Below are 21,566 nucleotides of genomic sequence, written 5' to 3'. Positions count from 1 at the left end.
AAAACCACAACTCCACACTCAAATTAGATAGTTGACTTCCAACTAAACAACGAAATAGTATGATGCATTATATAATTATAATCCATGATTTGTTGGATGGATGGTGCATGAACAAAATGCGGTAGGTTCATGATTAATGCAAATGGGTGCCGAATAAGTATTATTTAAATATAGATTTATGAAAAGTAGTAGTATGAACTATGCAACTTATTAAATATTTGGGACAATTGCTTGTGGTTTTGGTATCTCTGACATCTCGTGACTTTTATTATAATTAATCAAAAGTTTGGTCTGTAGTGTCAGCATCGATTGTGGGGGCTGTTGATGGTTGTATATCATTTTAGGTCTAATAGCTTAAAATAAAGATATTTTTAGAATTGCATATGTACAAACACTATTTTTTAATTTGAACTTTCATCGATTTAGTATAAACCAATTTTATCATTAATAATATCATTTTCTTAGTAAATTGTCCGTTTTATAATTTGAAAAGGTTAATTTTTCCATATTATTACATAAGGGTAGATATGTATATTCAGTCGTTTTAAAACATTTATTAACGAGATACATTTACGAAATAAATTAGAAAAGTATAGTAGATAATTAAAAGTGGTGGTTTTATGAAGCCAAATTGATGAACTGAGAAAAAAAGTAGTCCTTGAAATATAACACTATTTCTCAACATAGATCATTGTTCAAGAGATTTTACTTTATATTGAACATATATTAACACTCTTGAGATTTATATAGATTCTTTATTGATGGGATATTGCATGCTTGCAGAATATAGATAGTGTTCGAATGTTTAGGGTTGGACAGAAAGATTTCCTAGGGAGATAGTTCTTTCTATTATATTATGAAATCCTTTCAAGAACATCGAATGTTAGCTCAAATTCATACCAATGACATAATTTTGGTGTTCGACAACCACTCATAAATGAATAGCAACACCTTCCACTAAATTCGATTTCTTAATATGTTAACTTAGTTCAAAAGCTTCATGGCCACCAGCTAATAAGCTAATAAGTCAACCCATATTAACATTTTTCTGTTATAAAAATCATGGAAAAAAGAGCATATAATTTAATCTCACATCACAATAATTGCGTAGAAGGGTTTCATAAAATAATATACCAGCAAGAATAGCTGGAGAGTCATCGTCACAATCCGAACATCAATTCAACAATAATACTATGTCATTTGCAATTGCATGTAGCTATAGTAGTATTGAAAAACTGAGGGTTGACCACTGTGTATTAGAAATACAAATACTACTATCGTAAAACACACGCATAGAAATTCCAAAGTCATGCTGCATGTGGGAAAGTGGTTACACTCTGTTTGATCTTATCAAGTCTACAAAACAAATCTGATCTAGAAATGTACTAATACAGTAATTGACAATTTTATATATCTTCCACATAAACAAATCTGATCTAGAAATGTAGTAAAAAAATGCATTTTCTCATTTTTAAAGAAAGATGAATGATGATCAGCAAGTTTCATATTTCAATACCATGATTTACCAAAACGAACTTACAGTGCTCGACCCTGTCATCCTTTGAGTGTTGAAGAAGTTGGACAAGGGGAGAGTAACCTATTCTTCCATAACTGGTCCCAGTCACGGCTCATACTTGAAAATCAATTCAACCAGCTAAACATTTGCTGTGAGGAGAGACGAGATAATAGCATCTCTAATGTAATCCTGGGAGTAATTCTCACCCAGCTGAGAGATCTTTGTTATAGCAAGTAGGGTTGCAGGGGAAAGGACAGTCAACTCTTATTGCTGATTCTCTTTCGAAGTACCAATCACCTACTGTTTCTGCAACTGTCTGTTTTACACAGAGGAAATAGGATGTATATGCTGATTCAAGCCATCATGGATAAACATGTTGTGTCTGAACAATACTTAACAAGAACAAGGAAAACTAACTTTGTTGTTGATTCTGGGAGATGTGGGTGAATGCCATGTCCCAGCTGCCCATGTCTGGCAATGGATAAAACAGGAATTAATAAACATCCCCCATTTTGGTTTATTCTGAAATCCATCTAGTGTCCTGAGCAATGAATTTCTGTAACCTGCATACATGAAAACTCATTACTGGAAGCAGAAGTTACAAGAATTTATGCTAATGTGCACAACTGAAACAATTTTAAGCCATGGCAGAGTTAAATCCGGAATGGAGAGTTACGAACATTGTATCCACTAGAATCTAGATTAACAAACAACACTACTAAGTTCAGGTAAGCAGGTAATATTGACAACCCAATTTCCACCATTAAAGTTAGTTACAGGGACCCAAGAGAAGTTTGATCTGAACCCATAGTAATTGCCAGAAAATCAAACATGTGACTTTTTTGCACATATTATGTCTGTTAAGTGAGAAATCTAGCTTATATAATAGTACCATGGAGCACTTCTAGCTGGTTGGAGTTGCAATTAAATATATTTAGCCTGCACTTGCGCCAACTGCCTTGGGGATCCGACGATTTAGGCACATAGATGTTTTCTATCTGGAAGGAAATACAAAACGTGTAATTACAACATGTTAGAAATGTTAAACCCGTTGGTAATACATAACAAAGTACCTGCCAAAAATCATATGCTGGTTGAACAAGGAAGACAGGGGTCTTTATATTTCCTATAAATTCCTGAGGGAAGAAACACTGCAACAAGAAACACTAGGTCTTTAGTTTAAGGAAATAAAGAGATTTTGAAGAACAATGATCAGCCAATATTTACAGAAGCAAATTCACCTTAGAGGGCTCGCCAGATCTGGCAACACAATCATGGTTTAAACTTTTTGCAATGCCCTGCAATCAGGTCAGGTGAGGACAAGTTATTATTCTATTCATCACACACAATTTGAAAATTAGATTATTTTTCTGACAATTAGCGTTTGATGCCTGCTGAAAGCAATCATACATCTCAGTTAACCATACCGTTTATAAGAATTATGCACCTTTCAAGGATATGGGCAATGTTCTAAGCCTCAAGGCCGAACTCGATCTATCAGGCTTGGAAAATGTTCAGTAAAGGGAAGGTTATTGTTCTTAATGTAAAGCCCAAAAGGTTCAGGGAAAATAGAGTTTAGCTTCACAATAGTACTTGAGACTTCCCACTCTGATTGTTTTACTAGCGAAAAAGTAGTATTGTAAGTGAAAGACAGATCCCTAGTGCAAGAAATTGTCACCGAAAAAGGCATATGAACACACTTAAATTTCTCGCATACATCAACAGGCTATGAAGTTTTGGATAGATAACCTGGAGATGAACAACATCATGATAAAATGATTCGATGCTGTGATTTCCAACAATATCTTTCCTGTAAGAGAACAAATCACTTCTCAATTTGAACATGAAGGACAATGCAAAGAGAATATAAAGAAAAGCCCCGTACCAGACTTCAGAATTTCCGAATAGATGCTAATTCAGCTTAAAGCCTTATTTAGTCAATAGCCAAGCAATCAACCATCTATCCAGATGCTAAGTGCTTACTACTTCACTTTAAAACTCAGTTAACTGACTACAAGCCCAGCTATTTGCAATATACTCGTTTAAGACACTTTTAGCAATAATCTGTTTGTGACAAAAGGAAAACTGTATTCACCCTCTCTAGATGTTCAACCTTATACTTGGAGCAAGACTTGCTATGCTATAAAATGAAACCTTGTTTTTTCCATCAATATAGAAAAGCGAATTTCCAATCCATATGTTGCCATATTCGAAAACACCTTACAAAATAAATTGCATAGTAAAATTGGAAATACAACAAACAGATGCACCACAAGGTTCATTCCTTCAATTCAGCATGTATCAACACTGGCAACCATTCTTTATTCAGGACATAATACTTTAGTTGATAAGTAGCAAACAAATTGGCTAAACCCAAAAACAGTGAGTCTGTGAGGAAAAAAATGTTATTCACAATCCTGTAAAACATTGGGAATAATAAAGAGCCACTGGCATGCATCAGTTGATTCTTAGTAACTTGAACCCATATCTAATTAACTTACGCAAAGATCTGCAGAAGCAAAGTCAAAGAGAAATAACAGAACAATAACATCAAAGAGGTGAATAGAGAAATTGCAGCACATACTCATTAGGGAAAAAACCTGCATCTGCCAGACACTTCACATCTGTATCTTTTGGAAGAAGATCTCGGAAATCATCACAGTGTATGAGAATGGCCAAACCACCAGCAGAGCATCCTGTGAGAAGGGCCTGTGAAGTTGGCATAAGCAATTGAAAAACCTAATATTTGCAATAAAATTGATGCTGGCTACAAGATGCATTTGATTTATCAAAGATCAACCATCACATCATTTTGAAATTTGAATAATCAGAGTGGGAAGGAGAAAGTGCAGGACCTATGTACTCAGTTTAAGATGTAATTCGAAGATATCATGTAAAACTATAAGCAAATATCAAACTTGAAATGGCAATATTGAGACGAAAAAAACTAGATTTCTCAAACAGAAAGCAAAAATCATATATATGAACGTTTCATAAAAAAAAACATATTTTTGCATGGTAGCAACATATATCCAGACTAAACCCAAAAAACGTGAAAAAGACCAGAACGTTGATGTTTGGCTACGAGCTGATGGAGACATGGAGAGACAAATTAACTTTAGTTACCTGTCTAGCTTTAGACATTCCAATTGTCAAAAGCTCATCCATAAGTGTGTCCCAGATAAGCTGACCTCTGAAGAAGAGTTCTGTTCCGTTCTGAAACATAAATGAATAGAGATGCAATTAACCCACTGCCATGATTCATCACAATGTTTTATGCTTCTGATAGGTGTGGTAAATAATTACTACATGATAAATCTAAACCATCATCTTTAATATGACTTACATGGAACTCAGTATCAGGACGGCTGGAAAATGATGATCCATCACAATACCTTACTTTCACCTTGTTCCAGTTGAAAAAATCTGGAAGATTGTCCAAAGCATTAAACAAGAAAGAACTAAAAAGAAAAAATCAATGGCTATAATCCATTAAAATTATATTGACTCACCCATAATTTGGAAGATGTCCGAAACTTTAAACATTTTTTGGAAGTCGATACAATTATATTGAACTCGACCATAATTTTAAATAAAACATATGCAGTGCAAAACTTAAACTTGAAATAAATGCAATATACAGGTACACAGTTAACATCATACCAGGATTTTGAACTGGATGATGGCTCAAGATTCCCAAAAACTGATCTTGTTTGTCCATATAAGTTGATGAACCTAATTTTGTTTTCTTCCGATCCGAACAAGATGTTATATTGCTACACCATCCTCCACCCTACATAGAAACGCAATATTCATACAAGTAGTTGATGCACAGCAAAAAAAAAGTTCTTACTTCATAATACTAAACATCTGATGATAACCAGGCAATGACATTAGCACAACTAAATCTTTATGGAGTAACATTTTACACACATATCATTCGACAAATATATCACTCATGCACAGTTATTAAACAAATGAACCTCGACGTGAATTAGCCAACTGTCGGAGCCCGATCCAAATCCTCTCTTTAGATGATAACCAGGCAAACTCCCATCCAAACAAACTGCATCCGATCCGTGTTGAATCAAACATATATACTCCACACTAAGCATATATATACAACGAAAACCTAAAATTCGATTCGCATTGCAGAAAAACAAACGTTAATGATGCTTACACGCAGAATTTTGCTGCGCTTTGGAAAGAGGCGTGAAAGGCACCCACTCTGAATCTGGCTCTGATGTACCTCCAAATGTGCGCGAGGTTTTTGGAAACGGATAGAGGACGAGGAGGAAAAAAACAATTGCGGCCGCGGCAGTGGCCATTGTCACCTCCCTCTGCGACAATTGACGCCACCACCGCCATGGGTCGTCGGAGGTGAAGCGCGGAAGGCGGTGCTGGTTAGCTGGCATTGGAGGCAAGGAAGTGCGACGAGATATCGAGTTTGTACCTTGGGGTACCACCGACGAGATCTTATTCTTCTAGTTCATTTTCTTTTCGTAAAACAGTTGACTTAAACGCATGTGTTTGGAAAAAAAAACAGAAATTTCACTTTTATGTAGTAGTATTATTTTATGGAATTAATAGTTAATACAAACAATTAAGTATCTCACATTTGCAATGACGTCGATCCACACACCGTGAATTTTTTGAAATTTTCAAATCTATTATCCCTTTTTTTCGGAAGTTATTTGTAAGAATCTAGTATAAAAAGAAATTATAATCAATATAATTAATTTCACTTTGTAAGGAAATGGCGATGGCCGATGAAGAAAAAATATTGAACTTTGAACTCTATTTCCTAAACCGTTGTAGATCCTGTTATTTAGATCTTGCAAATATAGGAAAAGAAGGGGAAAATAATCTTAAACATAAACATAACGATAATAAGCCAAAACTGCTGGAATTAAAGACAAAACAAGTGTGAGGAAAAACATTCAAAAAAACAACAAATAAAAGAAGGCAACAAACCTATAACAGCTGAATTTCAAAAGCAAGAAAAACAACATAATGAAGTAAAAAAAATGGAAAGTAACAAGAAACAGCAAATGAATTGGAGAGCATTTCCTTGGGGGAAGTCGATGATTGAGAGATCAGAAACATTTCCGGTGCACAATGGAAGGGCCGGACTCGTCGTACTCGGCCTTAGCAATCCACATCTGCACAAAATCAATGAAATATTGAAGAATTCTACAAACGCCTGTAATATGTAACGTGTAACGTAACGTGCCTGCTGGAAGGTGCTGAGGGAAGCGAGGATGGATCCCCCGATCCAGACACTGTACTTCCTCTCGGGCGGAGCCACCACCTTAATCTTCATGCTGCTTGGAGCCAATGCGCTGATTTCCTTGCTCATCCGATCAGCAATACCGGGGAACATGGTGGTGCCGCCACTGAGCACAACGTTCCCGTACAAGTCCTTCCTGATATCCACGTCACATTTCATGATCGAGTTGTATGTTGTCTCGTGCACGCCAGCAGCTTCCATTCCTATCATTGCTGGCTGGAAGAGCACCTCAGGGCAACGGAAACGCTCATTCCCAATCGTGATCACTTGCCCATCCGGCAGCTCGTAGTTCTTCTCTATGTCCGAGCTAGTCTTGGCTGTCTCCATCTCCTGCTCAAAGTCCAGCGCAATGTATGTCAGCTTCTCCTTCATGTCCCTCACAATTTCCTTCTCAGCAGAGGTTGTGAAGCTGTAGCCACGCTCCGTCAGGATCTTGGCGAAGAATTCAGTGAGGTCGCGCCCAGCAAGGTCAAGTCGAAGAATTGCGTGAGGGAGAGAATACCCTTCGTAGATAGGCACAGTGTGACTCACACCATCACCAGAGTCCATCACAATACCTAAAACAAAGGAGCACATTACAAATAAGAAACATCACAGATTCTTCCTGTTAACTAAGTTCATTGTATTCTATCAAATTTGCACAAAGACAACGAGATAATCTCTTACCAGTCGTACGACCACTGGCATAAAGGGACAGAACAGCCTGAATAGCAACATACATGGCAGGGGAATTGAAGGTTTCGAACATGATCTGTGTCATCTTCTCTCGATTTGCCTTTGGGTTGAGGGGTGCTTCTGTGAGAAGAATTGGGTGCTCCTCTGGGGCAACACGAAGCTCGTTGTAGAATGTGTGATGCCAAATCTTCTCCATGTCATCCCAATTGTTAACAATGCCATGCTCAATTGGGTACTTGAGAGTTAGAATACCTCTCTTGGACTGAGCCTCATCACCAACATAGGCATCCTTCTGTCCCATGCCGACCATCACACCTGTGTGGCGCGGGCGGCCTATGATGCTAGGGAACACGGCCCTTGGAGCATCATCTCCAGCAAATCCAGCCTGAAACATGGAACAACATAACATAACAGTCTTCCCAGAAACAGAGAACCAGACAGAAACACTGATGTTTATTGTGTAAACAGATATTACCTTGACCATTCCAGTTCCATTGTCACAGACAAGAGGTTGAATATCATCACTCTCTGCCATTTATTTGCTGATCTGCCAACAGAATACAAGCTTCATGGTTAATTTTGATGAAAATTGATAGGATAGCGTATCAATAGAATTTCAATCTGTCACGTCATATTTAGGAAACTTGTTTTTCCTATAGGGAGAAAAGGTAACAAACAACTTCGGTTGATCAAAATGCATTAACAACTGTAATGAATCACTTCGTGGAAGAGGTAAACTAACTCCTAATATAAGAAAACTTCATATGCCAAAAGAAAGTTGACAAGGGCGATTCTACTCTAGATCTCTTTTCTTTCCACAAAATCCAGCTCCCTTGAGCTAGGATACAGATTTATAATTTGTGTTCTATTCAACCATTCATCTCCCTCTGTTCCAATTGTTCAAATGAGGATCTAAACGACCGCACCTCTAACAAATTGAGAGTTTTCACAAACTGAATCATGCTCAATTTATTAAGACTATGTATGCAGGGACTAACAAATTGTTTCAGTTGAAGCTATCAAATCATGCCTACATCATTTGCAGTAAACGGAAATCATACTTAATTCCAGATTAGCTTTTTCCTTCCAAGAAATGCCATTTTCCAGAAAATGTTGCAAGCTAGCTATATCTCCTAAAAATTTAATGAAATCGAAACCAACAACAGACAAATTGTCACGTGGATTGAATATATACAACACAGATTCATATTTATTCCACAGAAATCTCTCAAAAAGCCGAATGCAGCTGGATTTATTCAATTTAATATTCCATATCCATCACATTTCAGCATGCATTACACATCGGCATCACACGAAGCAACCGAAAAAAGAGGATTGGAAAAAAAATATCTGAAGTTTAATATCAAATAACAGCCTGCTCTTACGAAAGATCGCATCCATGCAAACACAAAAATAAATCAATATCTAGGCACACGCACATTGATAGCATAAATGCGACGATTACCTAAAATCAACCTGAGCAAATAATCCACATAAATTCAACCAAAAAAGAAAGGAAAGGGGAAAACGAAGAATCAAAAATCAGAATTTGATCACCTCTGATTCGAACGATTACGAGCGTTATTCAGAAACAACAGAATGCTAAACAGCCGATCACGTTTCCAAAAAAAAAAAAAGGTAAAAACAATTGGAAAAAAAGGTGCGAAAATGAGGGAGCGGAGTGAAATGCAAATGCGAATGAAATGAAAGAAGATGGAAACTTGAGCTTTAAATGCAACTACAATCTCGCATTATCTTCTCCGATTGACTCGTGCATTAGTGTAGTGTACAGAACGTTTGTAGGGTGAATTTCATATCGACCCCTCTCTATTCCTATCTTTATCATTATTACATATTCACTCCTCAAACTACACGATTATATCAAAATTAACCCCATAAAAGTGCGGTCATGAATTTTTATTTTTATTTTACTTTCTACTGTCGTGTCGGGTTGGGTTGCTAAAAATCTAGGCCCAATTTTTGTGTGGCCCGCTAAGTTTAGCCCATATAAAGTGGGATGCTATCACGTAAATTATCCAGGAACGATTACAATGTTTTATAAAAGGGTTTACAATTGAAACTTAATACTCTCTAATTTGATATCATAAAAATTTACATTATTTATACATACACTGATACTATTTGTTAATTTTATACTCAATCTTTCCTCAAGTGATTCATCTCCTTTTTTCGTTATTCCACTACAAGTGATTGATTTTTATTTTTAGCTTGTAAATAAAACGTCAAATTTCTCTTACTTTACTCTCTCTTTGTCTCTTTTACTTTATTCTCTTTCTTACTTTACTTTTTCTACTTAACTCAATAAATATCACTTTCTTAAATCTCATGCTAAAAAAACAATCACATGCAATGGAATGAAGGGAGCAGCACATAGATTGAAAATAAATCATGTACATTCATCTAATGATCGATACATAGACCACACATTTTGTTATTAGTAGTTAATAAAAATGTTGGTTTATACCAGTATTCACTGTAGTAATCGAAATGAGTTTCAATATCAAGTTAGTAAAACATGTGAGAGAGCGAGAGAATGCATTAGAGAATGCATATATATGAGTTTCATATGAGTGATGGACCATATTATACAAAAATGAAAAGTAATTAATGTTTATGGATACATCAAATTTAAAAATAAGAATATGATATAGAGTAGTACATATTTTCATAATGGGGTAATTTAAAAAAAAATGGATCTTTATCTTTTTTTTTTGTCCTAGGCTACCAACTTCTATTTCCTAGCTAGCACTCAACATACGTACAACTAGATAGTAGTATATGTGTTTTGGAATCTAAAAAATAACCTTAGGGGCTAGCAATGCTTTTATTTTACTAGTATAACGTAATTTTAAATTTGAAGAAGTAACACTGCTATCTCTATTTCAATTTTCTTTTTCTGCATATAATCCAATTTTATATGACTAAGATCGCATATTTGATATGGTTTCTAATGTAATATGATGAATTGAAGAAGAATAAATAATGCTATATAGCAGTCTATATATATGTGTCTCCATTTTGTCATTAACCATTTATGTGAAGGATTTGTCTTTTTGATTAATTAGTTTCAAATGTTATGTGCTACTACTATATATTTTGAATAGATTAATGCTATATATGTGTGTGTATTTATATTTTTGATATCTTCTCCATATTCTAGTTTTGTTATGTTTATGTATAATCAGATTGTTAAATTATTAAATGTAAGTTGGAACCCTCAATATTAAGTTGAAATAATTTTGTAAGCAAAAAGCGCTAAAATCCAAAAAAATGTTGGAAGATGAGTTAAATTAGAAAATAAAAATATATATCAAAGGAAGATTTTTAATTAATTTACCACAAGATTCATACAAAATTTATCTGTCTTCGATGAGACATTCATACATTTCAGACATCACTCTATAAGGTGAGGAAAAAAGGAATAATTAACTAAAAAGAGAACAATTTGGTTTTCTTGTATTTCTGAGAGAACAAGATAAACCAATTTATTGATGGAGTGGGTAAATTTATTGATGAAAGTTACGATCGAATCTATTAATATTTTCAAGCCAAACTCGGAAATTATTTAGTTGTGGTAGAAATTATAAGTTGCTTAAAGTTAAGATTTTGAATCCAACAGTGAGTTTAAAGTGTGGTACAATCTATGATCTACCTAATGTTGTTTATTAGATTAAGTTTATTAACAGATTATATGCAGATTAAGTGTACTACTCCTCATTTGAATTAAAGTAATTAGGAATGAGGTGGATCAATTAATGTTCTATTTATTGGTTTTATTAAGCATTCATTGTCACTACCGTACCTTTTTATGGAGTTAGGATTTTTTATAAATTAAATTACACTTTATGAACAAAACTGAAATTGTATAACTGCTTGATTTAATTATGCTGATTATTCAAATTTAGTTGAAGCCCTACTAAATTCAAATTTGAGCTAGGTTAGGCCACGCTAAAACTAAACTTATTTGTCTATACCCCTTTAATTAGGTGTAATCAGATTATACACATGTAATTACAACTGATGAAATAAAATAAGAGAGGGGTATTAAATTCACTTGAGTAAGTGAATTGGATTATGATGTCATGTGATATTATGATCTCAAATTTGAATTATGTTTTCATATTTTGAAGAATCCTTTAGGGAATAATTAAGGTATTATAGTATTAATATATTTATTCTAAATGTACTATTTTTTTTGTTTTTCTCAAGTTCGGTTTCAACTTCCAAATCCACACGAAATAAGCAAGGCCGTTTGTTGAATTCCATTGTCTTTTCCTTACCAATTTGTTTCTATACTAATTTTAGTTAAAGATGTTATAACTTTTTTTGTCGAAAATTGAGATTTAAACTTTAGATCACTTTATTCTGTACAAAGGGTTGAAGAATACTGCTTTACAGTGTGTACTATATTCATTGAACTCGTGCTTCATGTGTGGTTTAATCCTATGATTATGAACTGAAATTTGAAACGAAAAACAAATTATTTTGCTATATTAAAAATATCGGTAGTTTAGGCAAAAAAACAAAATACTGCTACTGGCTTTATGGAGTACTTAATTTTGTCATAAGAAATTAAAGTCCTTTGTTACAAAATCATCAACTTTAGCTAATCGTGAATTATTTTTCCTACAATCTGCGATCAGATGCAAATATTTTTGTTGGCAGTTTTGTATGAGCCAAAATTTATTCGTGCACGTAACAAATACGCTGGCACCATGCTGAAAGTATCTCAAACAACGACATAACGGTACTGGAACTTTAGCTAATCGTGTTATTTTTCCTAAAATCTACGATCAGATGCAGATATTTTTGTTGGCAGTTTTGTATGAGCCAAAATTTATTCGTGCACGTAACAAATACGTTGGCACCATGCTGAAAGTATCTCAAACAACGACATAACGGTACTGGGCGCATATCTTTCCATGCTCCAAAATTTATGTCCGTTGCCCGACAACTATGTCTCTTTCAAAATTTAATTAATTAGAAGTTAGAAATAAAAATAATAAGGAATGAGAAATATGAAAAGTACTTAAATACATAATGCTTAAGTAATGCTAGTGGTATTACTTTCCATTTGCCTTTACCACTTCCAGCACTGTAATTCAAAAAAAAACCATGTATACTATCAATTTCTATGTCCTATTTGGTAAAGTATATAATTTGGAAATCGAAATATCATGAGATTTCTTAAGAGCACAATACATTATGGATACAATTGATAATGGATTTTAGAAAATATTCTCTCCTATTCATAACATAACTCTTCTCATTTTTTATATTTTTAACCAAATATTGATGTAGTCATTATTTAAGATCAATTTGGGTATAACTTTTTTACTATTATGCGTGCGAAAGTCTAGAATAAATTATGTATAAGATGGAAATAGTTTGGTACATTTTGCATTATTTGCATAGACCTTTTCCCCTAATATGAAAGGAGATTAATACCTTTAATTTGAAATCTCATTAACTAAATTGCTTAATTTAGTCAAAAAAATATAATATTTAATTTACAGTACTGCAATAGTGATAATAATGACTCAAAAGGAATTCGAATTTACAGCCTCCAACTACTTTGACCTAGTCTGAAATTATGGCCCCTACTATATACTAGAAGCTAGATGGGGAAGAAATCGTTGCATTTAAATCCATGCCCAAAAATTTAATCGTCTTTTTTCTTAAATCGAATAATTACTTTTTGAAGAAAAATATGATACTATGCAACAACTCATTTCAGCTTACAAAACCCACCACGATTTTAAGAGTCGCTCTGTTCTCATTAATTTCGAGAACTACTTTTTCCTATTATTCGACAATTTACTAGTATTTGATTTTTATTATTTCTAATATGGAGTAGTATACTAGTATAATATTTTATTTATAAAATTTGGCTCTATTTTTATTGGGAAAATTACGTTCCAATACCTAAACTATTGACATTTTCGAAATTACAGATGAATCTAAATAAAATAACATTAGTAAAGAAAATGATTTGACACTAAACCGACACCATTTTAATGTCGAAAATTAGTCGGCGTAACCCTTGAAGCGAATTCTTAATGCCAAATTGGCGCTGTTAATTTAATGCCTATTCATTTTAATTTCCGTTAATAACTGTAAGTTTTTATTGTTATTTCCCGTAGATCAGACATAATTTTAAAAAATAATAATTTAAGTACTATAAAAGTATCATTTTGAAAATAATAATAATTTGAGAATTAAAGTGTAAAATTTTTCCATATTATTTTAGACAAATATTTCAATGCAAAATGTGTAATATAAAACCATAGTTTGATCTTTCAATTACCATATAACCTAAAAATCTAAGCTCCATGAAATATGAGAGTGAGATTATAATTACGATTAGTTTGCCTCACAAATTTAAAAATATAGTCCTGGACAAATATTTTTCTAGTTCCCTCACTAAGTAATAGCTAGCCCTGAATATTAACGAGAAAAAAAGGTTTAATTAAAATTATCCTTTTGACGATGTGAATGTTAGCAAGTATGTAATTACACATAAATACATGGAGTATTAACTGTGCCGTACATAATCTATTAATATTACCTCAAATATATGAAGAAAATAACAATCATACTATTCTAAAGTCTTGTTAATTTTTTAGTGGAATGGAACTATTGAAAATGCTTTATCGACTGATATATGCTATTAACATTTACGTAAATAATGATTTTTTTATCACAAAAATAAAATACTATTCACATAGCAAAATATAGAAAGAAGTGTCTTTTTCACTATATTCGCCTGTATAAATAACAGTCTTTCTATTTCATCTTCATCTCTCTAATGAAATGTGCTCCAAAATCGATCTCTTCTCACCATTGAGCATGTCGATCAACCTAAAAGAAGAAAGCATAAAATGCGCTCCAAATCACGAAATTCAATCAGAATTTCACGAAGATCGCGGCAATTCTGATCGTGGAGAGGAAGAAGGAAATGCTAGCAGAGGAAAATTAGAAAAATCGGTAGGTGATGAAGAAGAGGAGCTGGAAGGATTCACAACTCCGACATCGCTGGATCACAAAATTCCGGCGATCGCGCAGTGCCCTCCGCCGCCGGGGAAAACAAGGACTTGGTACCCGACGCTGAAAAGGCCGGAGTTTAGGCGCCGCCTACTGTTCTTCACGGCGGCTGAGATTGAATCGCTTTTTTTGTCGCCGATTAGCGGAGGCGTAGTCAATGTGGAGGAGAAGAAATCGAAGAAAGCTCGAACGGCTCAATAATGGTGCGATAAATTTATTATTTTTGTAAGACTTTAAACTTTTGTTATATCAATGGGAGAAGATAAGAAACATACTCCATAATTTTGGAATAACCCACTTTTATTATAATTTTTACTTTTTTAGTAGTACTACTATCATACTGCATGGGTAAAGAATTTTTAAGCCACGTCTCGTTGTATGAAATTTACGAATTAATGCTCAAAATAAACATTTCCGAGAGTACTGGAAATGCTTTAGCTGACAATTTCCATTAATAGATTACACTTCAAATTCATAATAAGCTCAAATTTTGGTATTGTTATTTTCTTGGCGTTTTTATCAATTCTAGTATTAATTTTAGCATCGAATTTTTGCCTATAACAACTAATTCGTGACATGAGTAAGCCTGATAATGACATGTTATTTTTCTGAAAATGATGGGTTTGTATGTTGATTTTATTTGGCGTAAGAGGACCTTAAATCAAATGTGGTTTGTTATTGTTAGAATTCTAAAATGTTGAATTATTTTCCAGGCAGTAGTGAAAAGGACTTGCAATTTATATTTGAGACATTTACATGAGACAAAAACTAAATCTTAAATCGCTGGATTAGTAAACATGCAATTCGCAATAATTCAATTCAATGGTGGTAAACTTTAGCATAGCTTTCACTGAAAAAACAAAAGGCGATTAGAACAATTGAGGAAGGGATCAATTCGAATAATTTATCTTGTAGAAAAAGAAAAGCATGTTCAGATCAGACAACTCTTCCAACCTGTAAACAGTTGCTTGGATACAGAAAATGCAGTTCAAATGGTTGGCCCAAGCTCTATCTAATATACCCCTCGTAAAATGATGTACTCGCAGATCCAAAAATCAATTTTGGAGAAAGTGGAGTCAATATGAATGCACCAACCAGCAATGACTAAAACATTTCTTTACTTTAAATAGGCTATAATTAAATTTTTACAATACAAGTTCTAAAAAACTATACAATAGAGTTTACGAAAATGCATTTACGATGGTATTTTGTGCTTCACTTTGCAAAATATGAATAATTTTGTTTGAGTTTATAAAGAGTTACGGAGTGATAATTTTGTTTCCTTTTCTTATTTCATGTCATGTAATATTAATTAATATATGCATACACAATATAAAGTTAAAAAAAAAACCCAATTATTTTGAGGAACAAAAAATGGGAAAACAAATTCAGTTCCGAATTTTATTGATCCAAGTACAACTAACTTTTCCAGATGGAATGAAGAAATTGAATTGGGGGAGGGGAGCACTTCCTTCCGATCTCTGGATATTCATCCAAACTCATCAACATTAATTTCCGCAAATTCCCCAACCTCCTGGAAAAAATGAAGCCTAATTGATTTAGATATTAGAGAGAATGGATTCGAGCATTGAATGCACATCATTGATTGAAGAAGGCGGATGGGAATGGGGTATGTCTCCATCTCACTTTTCATCTTCAAAGCCATCCCACTCCCACAATCATACTCTCATTCATCCAATTACAACTCTTCATGAGCTCCTTGAATGCCCCGTTTGCACCAATTCTATGTATCCGCCTATCCACCAGGTTTTCTTCATTGTCTTCAAGATTCAATCTTGCATTTTTGTGATTCATTCGATTTCTATATTTATACACACTGCTGCAGTGTCACAATGGGCATACCATCTGCTCTACCTGCAAACTCCGGGTTCACAACCGGTGCCCCACGTGTCGACAGGAGCTCGGCGACATACGATGTCTTGCGCTCGAAAAAGTGGCTGAAAAGCTCCACCTCCCTTGCAGATACATCTCTCTCAGATGCCCGGAGATATTCCCGTATTACGGCAAGCTGAAGCACGAGGGTGTGTGCAATTACCGGCCTTACAGCTGCCCGTATGCAGGATCCGAGTGCTCGGTTGTTGGGGACATCCAATATCTCGTCGATCACTTGAGAGACGGACACAAAGTGGATATGCATTCCGGGTGCACCTTCAACCATCGATACGTAAAGTCAAACCCTCGAGACGTCGAGAACGCAACGTGGATGCTCACGGTTAGTTGCAAGGAAAACGTTTTGTCAACTGAATTGTGCTTCATTATAAGAGTATCCCACTCTGGTTCATTTATTGTAGGTGTTCAATTGTTTTGGTCACTACTTTTGCCTTCATTTCGAAGCTTTCCAACTCGGGATGGCTCCAGTGTACATGGCATTTCTTCGGCTCATGGGAGACGAGACAGAGGCCAGGAATTACAGCTACAGCCTGGAGGTTGGGGGAAATGGGCGGAAGCTGACGTGGGAGGGGACTCCCCGGAGCATACGAGACTCTCACAGGAAGGTTCGAGACAGCCATGACGGCCTCATCATACAGCGCAGCATGGCTCTGTTTTTCTCCGGAGGTGACAGGAAGGAGCTCAAGCTCCGCGTCACAGGCCGGATATGGAAGGAGCAACAGAACCCTGATCCTACTTGCATACCCAATCTCTGCACTTAGAAAATATTTCACATCTAACAAGTCTTGTTATTCATGGATTTTGGGTCTGCTTATTATTATATCAAATTTGAATCTACCAAATTCACCCGAAAACACTAACCATGTCGACTTTATGACTAACGATACGAACTAGTTCAACAGCACATTTCGACCTATGTATGTATAAGTATTTTGGAATCATGGAGCGAAGCAAGCAAAATATATTACAATCACACTATTTTAACAGAGGCAAGCAAAGCATGTAGCAGAAACAGAGTGTTTGTATGTAGTTAGAAACCTCAAAAAATCATATGCCAAAATCAGAATGTTTACAAGATGTAAACATTGAAATCCTGGATTCTCCTAGTAGAGCATCTATATGTCCGATGTGACATCCTAAGAGGCTGGAAACGCACAAACCTGACTACACCTCCAAGCTACGAGGATGCCTAGTAGAGCTCCAGCAAAGACCTGGGACGGGGTGTGACCAAGAAGCTCCTTCAGCTTTCTTTGGCTTATCGGGTGCCCTTGGAACAAGTCCTCGACTATCACATTCAGAACCTACATGGAGTTGATAGATTTTAAGACAGAGTGGGAAATGACAACAGGGAATTCAATCACAGCACATGCATAAACTAATATTAAGAGTTGAAACAATCAATAGTATACAAAGATATGTCCCACGATCAAGAATGGCATAAACTCAATGGTTGTTGCATTAAAAATTCCTTGTCAAGTGCAAAGAGCTCTAAACTAAAGCATTTACAGATTTCAAGAACCTATTGTGTTCCGTCGATCCAAATTCAAAACAGTGCAAGTTGCAACATGTTGATTCTGATCCTTCCACCTACCCCTAATAAGGGAAAAACTCTTCACATTTACATAACCTCTATTAAACAATGATTGTTGCATGTTATTTGGTCATCTTGAGATCTATTCTCCACTTGAATAACATACTCATATTCGGGGTCGTTCGGTTGCCATGTTTACTTGTGACTAAAGTCCATGTCTAATCTCATTTCTTATTCTCTTGTTCGGTTAACTTTTTTCTCGAAATCTCGGCCTGTGACAATGTATCTTGGCCCATATCCATCCCCAATGATTAAATCCTATGACTAATTTAATCATAGTATCTCATATTGTATCTCACCATAATCTTGTTTAACTAACCAAACACCACCTTCATATACCAAAGTTGATTAGTTCTATCCACAAGATACAACACTTGATAAGATCTCAGTTACTTTGAAAGCTTATTCTCAATAGTCTCTTCATCAAGAAGCAATTTCAACCCAAATCAATATTCCACACAGGCAAAGCTTTATAGTAAGTATGTTGCAAATTATAAGAAGAAAACTATTAGGTGATGCCATTTTCACCAAATCCATCAAGACTACAAATATAGAGTTTCACCCTTGTCCAAACTGATAAAAAAAAGTTGGACAACAAATTAAGTGGAGTAAAAGAATGGAGCAAGAAATGGTGGAAACAAAGTATTACCTGAGCTTGCATACCGGCGTGGCGCCTTACACCAATAGCATCATACATCACAATCAAAGTGAAGCCCAGACAAACTGGGAACAAAGAATCAGCAACTCCATGGCAGATTGCAACAGAAGCAGTGAGCGCAGTGCACAATGCAGAATGCGAAGAAGGCATCCCGCCGCAAGAGAACATAATCCTAAAATCCCACTTCCTCTCCACACAGAAATTCAAGAAAACCTTGGTCGACTGCGCAACAGCCCAAGCGCACAACGCCGACACGAAGGTCGGATTCGCCGCTAGTGTAGCCACGAAAGGACTTATTTTGACCTTGGCCGTCGCCGTCACGCTCATCAGCGCAGTCCCGAATGCCCCATTCTGCAGAAGCTTCGCTTCTTCCAAGTCGGAGCCCCATTTTTGCGGCGATGGTTTCGTGGCCAAGGCCGTGACTTTTTTCAAAAGGGGTACTAGATATGAAAGGGGTTTAGCGGGGAAACCGCAATGACCCCATATTGAATTGGGATTTTGGGGGTTTAGAGAGTTTTTGACGGAGATGGAAGCTTTGTTGAATCTTCTTGAATTAGAATTGGAAATAGTGAGAAAGGTTGAGCCTTTGAAAGGAGAGGCAATTAGATTTAGTGCGAGAGAATCCATTAGTTCAGAGAGATGACAACTTTGGGTGGAGTTTGAGTTGCATGCTCAATCGAAATGCAAGAGTGATTACAATTTACAACATAGAAGAGGCATCCAGAGAATATACCATTACCATATACGACTTGTGTCTGTTTACTCGAATGTTCAAAAGGTTTCTTTATTTTGGAAGATTGGACATCGTGATTCGTGATTGTGGTTCTCTCCGCCACAAACCTCGGTGTCCAATTATTCATTGGCACCTGCTAAATTATACCACAACATTCTCAAATTTTCTTTAATTTCTGTTCACTTATTATTTTGACGAGGAATATATGATTATTTAATTGGGTTAACGTTTGGGCTGGCCCAATTGGATTTGTTGATATGAGGCCTCTTGTGTCATCGTACGCTACAATGGCACCATGTAGAGCTTGGGCGAGATCGGTCCATAGTAATGAACTTAAGCTAGCCAAATCAATAAATAAGGTGTTGAAGTAGGTACAATGGCATGCTCCCCAGGATGGGTGGTGCAAATAAAATTGTGATGGGGCTGTGAAATATGATTCTGAACGTGCAACATCAGGAGGGGTATTTGCGGGATTCAACTGGAGAGTGGGTGTTGGGCTACACAAGGCACTTGGGAAGATGTTCGGTAGTGCAAACTGAATTGTGGGGAATATATGACGGGCTTAAGTTGGCGGGGTAAAGAGGCTTAGAAATATACTTGTGGAAAGTGATAATATGACAGTTGTTCACGTGTTTAATGACACGAAATCGGATTTCAGTGCTTTATCACTTGCTAGAAGTATAAAAGGTATCATGCAAAGAGAGTGGAATGTGAAGATTACTCATGTGTTTAGGGAAAGTAATCAAGTTGCAGACTTTATGGCAAACTTGGGTGTGAACATGCAGCCTGGGCTAGTGGTGTTTGACGAGGCACCGAGTGAGACGATGAATTTGTTGTTGAATGACCGGATGGGGATTACCCACGGTTGTATGTGCCCAATGTAGGGGCGGTGTTTGAACTTTAGGGCGACGCCCTCTTCTTGTTATTATAAAAAAAAAGACTATTTTTTCTAACACCGAATTTAAGAACGTGAAGTTTTTTTAATTAAATAAAATAGGAGTAAAAAAAAAAGAAAAGAAAAAAAGAAATAATTCATTTACCTTGAAACGATCTGAAAAGAATACACCTCTCTTAACAAGGGACGAAGGAAGTAATGTTTAAACCATCAGTAACTTTTAACAAGGACGAAGAAAATACTGTTTAAACCATCACAATTTTATGAGGAGCTACATATAGAGTTAATGAGTGGAATATTTTAGAAAACAATTGTGAATAGGAATATAGGATCAAATGATCAATCAATTGGAATCGACACGATTCACTAGTACCCAAAATGTGTTTTTAATTCGATACTGTAACGGAAACACATTTTGATATCATACATAAAATTTGTTTTTGTTATAGTATTCAAAATTTTCTGTATGATATCATACCGTATCAAAAATATACACTAGTACATATATTGAAATTTCAATATTTTTTTTATATTTTTTTAATTCTGCTAATATAATATACCGATATTTCGATACATCTTCTCCCTCCTAGTCACACACTCAATTTAGTAAAATGATGAGTGTACTTATCGCCATCACAATATCATATAATGAAAATGAACAATATAAAAGGTTGCATTTGCAGCGATTTGCATTGCTACTATTTGCATAGGAGCAACAATAATCTCTATGCATGGCACACATGTTGTGGTGTAGATTTGCATTGCCAAATGGATATAACATTAATCGATGTTCAAATTATAGTCAAACATAAAACAAAAAATATTTAAATAAATCACAACAAATCAAATTACTATGATTTCAATGGTTTTAATAATTGTAAAGACCAAAATTAGTACTGAACATATTTTTGGTCATAAACATTATCTTTTGGATTTTTTGGTCTTGTATATATGAAAATTTAAACATTTTGGTCCTCCGTCAATATTTCTGTTAGAAACTAACGATCAACGGGTTTAAACCCGATTTTGACCAAAATTAACATTTTAATTCTGATTTTCTCCTTAATTAATTCACTAACTATTATTATAAATATTCTTTTAAAATTAGAAAATTAGAATTAAATATTATGAAGAAACTTGGGGAGTTGTTGAGAAGGGTCCAGCACTGCCGCCGAAAAAGTGCTGGAGCTCCGGGTGGTGGTGGTCGGCGATGCTGAACAGCGGCGAGGCGA

The 21,566-nt window shown here is 35.3% G+C and overlaps 5 protein-coding genes across 5 annotated transcripts; 2 read left to right on the top strand and 3 right to left on the bottom strand.

Annotated features, from left to right (window-relative positions):
- Positions 1 to 1,295: 1,295 nt before the first annotated feature.
- Positions 1,296 to 6,034, bottom strand: LOC125219427 (pectin acetylesterase 5-like). The gene is made up of 12 exons (XM_048121402.1): positions 5,697 to 6,034; positions 5,500 to 5,582; positions 5,180 to 5,309; positions 4,863 to 4,942; positions 4,643 to 4,732; positions 4,101 to 4,225; positions 3,266 to 3,326; positions 2,758 to 2,814; positions 2,590 to 2,667; positions 2,409 to 2,514; positions 1,934 to 2,079; positions 1,296 to 1,832 (listed from the first exon to the last, which is right to left on the bottom strand). The coding sequence occupies exons 1-12, from the start codon at positions 5,929 to 5,931 to the stop codon at positions 1,719 to 1,721; spliced, it is 1,305 nt and encodes a 434-aa protein (XP_047977359.1). The 5' UTR covers positions 5,932 to 6,034; the 3' UTR covers positions 1,296 to 1,718.
- Positions 6,035 to 6,403: 369 nt separating this feature from the next.
- On the bottom strand, positions 6,404 to 9,242 carry LOC125219428 (actin-like). The gene is made up of 5 exons (XM_048121403.1): positions 9,039 to 9,242; positions 7,957 to 8,028; positions 7,473 to 7,866; positions 6,750 to 7,363; positions 6,404 to 6,678 (listed from the first exon to the last, which is right to left on the bottom strand). The coding sequence occupies exons 2-5, from the start codon at positions 8,014 to 8,016 to the stop codon at positions 6,613 to 6,615; spliced, it is 1,134 nt and encodes a 377-aa protein (XP_047977360.1). The 5' UTR covers positions 8,017 to 8,028; positions 9,039 to 9,242; the 3' UTR covers positions 6,404 to 6,612.
- Positions 9,243 to 14,315: 5,073 nt separating this feature from the next.
- Positions 14,316 to 14,747, top strand: LOC125220936 (cyclin-dependent protein kinase inhibitor SMR12-like). Its single transcript, XM_048123064.1, has one exon. It carries the CDS (start codon positions 14,316 to 14,318, stop codon positions 14,745 to 14,747), a length of 432 nt encoding a protein of 143 aa, XP_047979021.1.
- Positions 14,748 to 15,941: 1,194 nt separating this feature from the next.
- LOC125219429 (E3 ubiquitin-protein ligase SINAT5-like) lies at positions 15,942 to 17,352 on the top strand. The gene is made up of 3 exons (XM_048121404.1): positions 15,942 to 16,313; positions 16,393 to 16,779; positions 16,859 to 17,352. Exons 1-3 carry the CDS (start codon positions 16,122 to 16,124, stop codon positions 17,216 to 17,218), a joined length of 939 nt encoding a protein of 312 aa, XP_047977361.1. The 5' UTR covers positions 15,942 to 16,121; the 3' UTR covers positions 17,219 to 17,352.
- Positions 17,353 to 17,398: 46 nt separating this feature from the next.
- LOC125219430 (uncharacterized membrane protein YuiD) lies at positions 17,399 to 19,531 on the bottom strand. Its single transcript, XM_048121405.1, has 2 exons — positions 18,698 to 19,531; positions 17,399 to 17,758 (listed from the first exon to the last, which is right to left on the bottom strand). The coding sequence occupies exons 1-2, from the start codon at positions 19,331 to 19,333 to the stop codon at positions 17,594 to 17,596; spliced, it is 801 nt and encodes a 266-aa protein (XP_047977362.1). The 5' UTR covers positions 19,334 to 19,531; the 3' UTR covers positions 17,399 to 17,593.
- Between the last annotated feature and the right edge of the window lie 2,035 nt (positions 19,532 to 21,566).

Source organism: Salvia hispanica, chromosome 4 (assembly GCF_023119035.1).
Source record: "Salvia hispanica cultivar TCC Black 2014 chromosome 4, UniMelb_Shisp_WGS_1.0, whole genome shotgun sequence".
NCBI classification, from domain to species: Eukaryota; Viridiplantae; Streptophyta; class Magnoliopsida; order Lamiales; family Lamiaceae; genus Salvia; species Salvia hispanica.
Note: the sequence above shows the minus strand (reverse complement) of the source record. Positions and strands in the feature narration are given on the sequence as shown.

Excerpts from the sequence above, each read along its gene's own strand:
- LOC125219427 (XM_048121402.1), bottom strand. The coding sequence starts at position 5,931 with ATGCCAGCTAACCAGCACCGCCTTCCGCGCTTCACCTCCGACGACCCA. Across the intron at positions 5,310-5,499 it reads GTTGGCTAATTCACGTCGAG|GGTGGAGGATGGTGTAGCAA; the intron begins GTTCATTTGTTT and ends GTTTCTATGTAG. Across the intron at positions 3,327-4,100 it reads GCAGGTTTTTTCCCTAATGA|GAAAGATATTGTTGGAAATC; the intron begins GTATGTGCTGCA and ends GTTCTCTTACAG.
- LOC125219428 (XM_048121403.1), bottom strand. The coding sequence starts at position 8,016 with ATGGCAGAGAGTGATGATATTCAACCTCTTGTCTGTGACAATGGAACT. Across the intron at positions 7,867-7,956 it reads ATGGAACTGGAATGGTCAAG|GCTGGATTTGCTGGAGATGA; the intron begins GTAATATCTGTT and ends TCCATGTTTCAG. Across the intron at positions 6,679-6,749 it reads CCCTCAGCACCTTCCAGCAG|ATGTGGATTGCTAAGGCCGA; the intron begins GCACGTTACGTT and ends GATTTTGTGCAG.
- LOC125220936 (XM_048123064.1), top strand. The coding sequence starts at position 14,316 with ATGTGCTCCAAAATCGATCTCTTCTCACCATTGAGCATGTCGATCAAC.
- LOC125219429 (XM_048121404.1), top strand. The coding sequence starts at position 16,122 with ATGGATTCGAGCATTGAATGCACATCATTGATTGAAGAAGGCGGATGG. Across the intron at positions 16,314-16,392 it reads TGTATCCGCCTATCCACCAG|TGTCACAATGGGCATACCAT; the intron begins GTTTTCTTCATT and ends ACACTGCTGCAG. Across the intron at positions 16,780-16,858 it reads ACGCAACGTGGATGCTCACG|GTGTTCAATTGTTTTGGTCA; the intron begins GTTAGTTGCAAG and ends CATTTATTGTAG.
- LOC125219430 (XM_048121405.1), bottom strand. The coding sequence starts at position 19,333 with ATGGATTCTCTCGCACTAAATCTAATTGCCTCTCCTTTCAAAGGCTCA. Across the intron at positions 17,759-18,697 it reads ACGCCGGTATGCAAGCTCAG|GTTCTGAATGTGATAGTCGA; the intron begins GTAATACTTTGT and ends AACTCCATGTAG.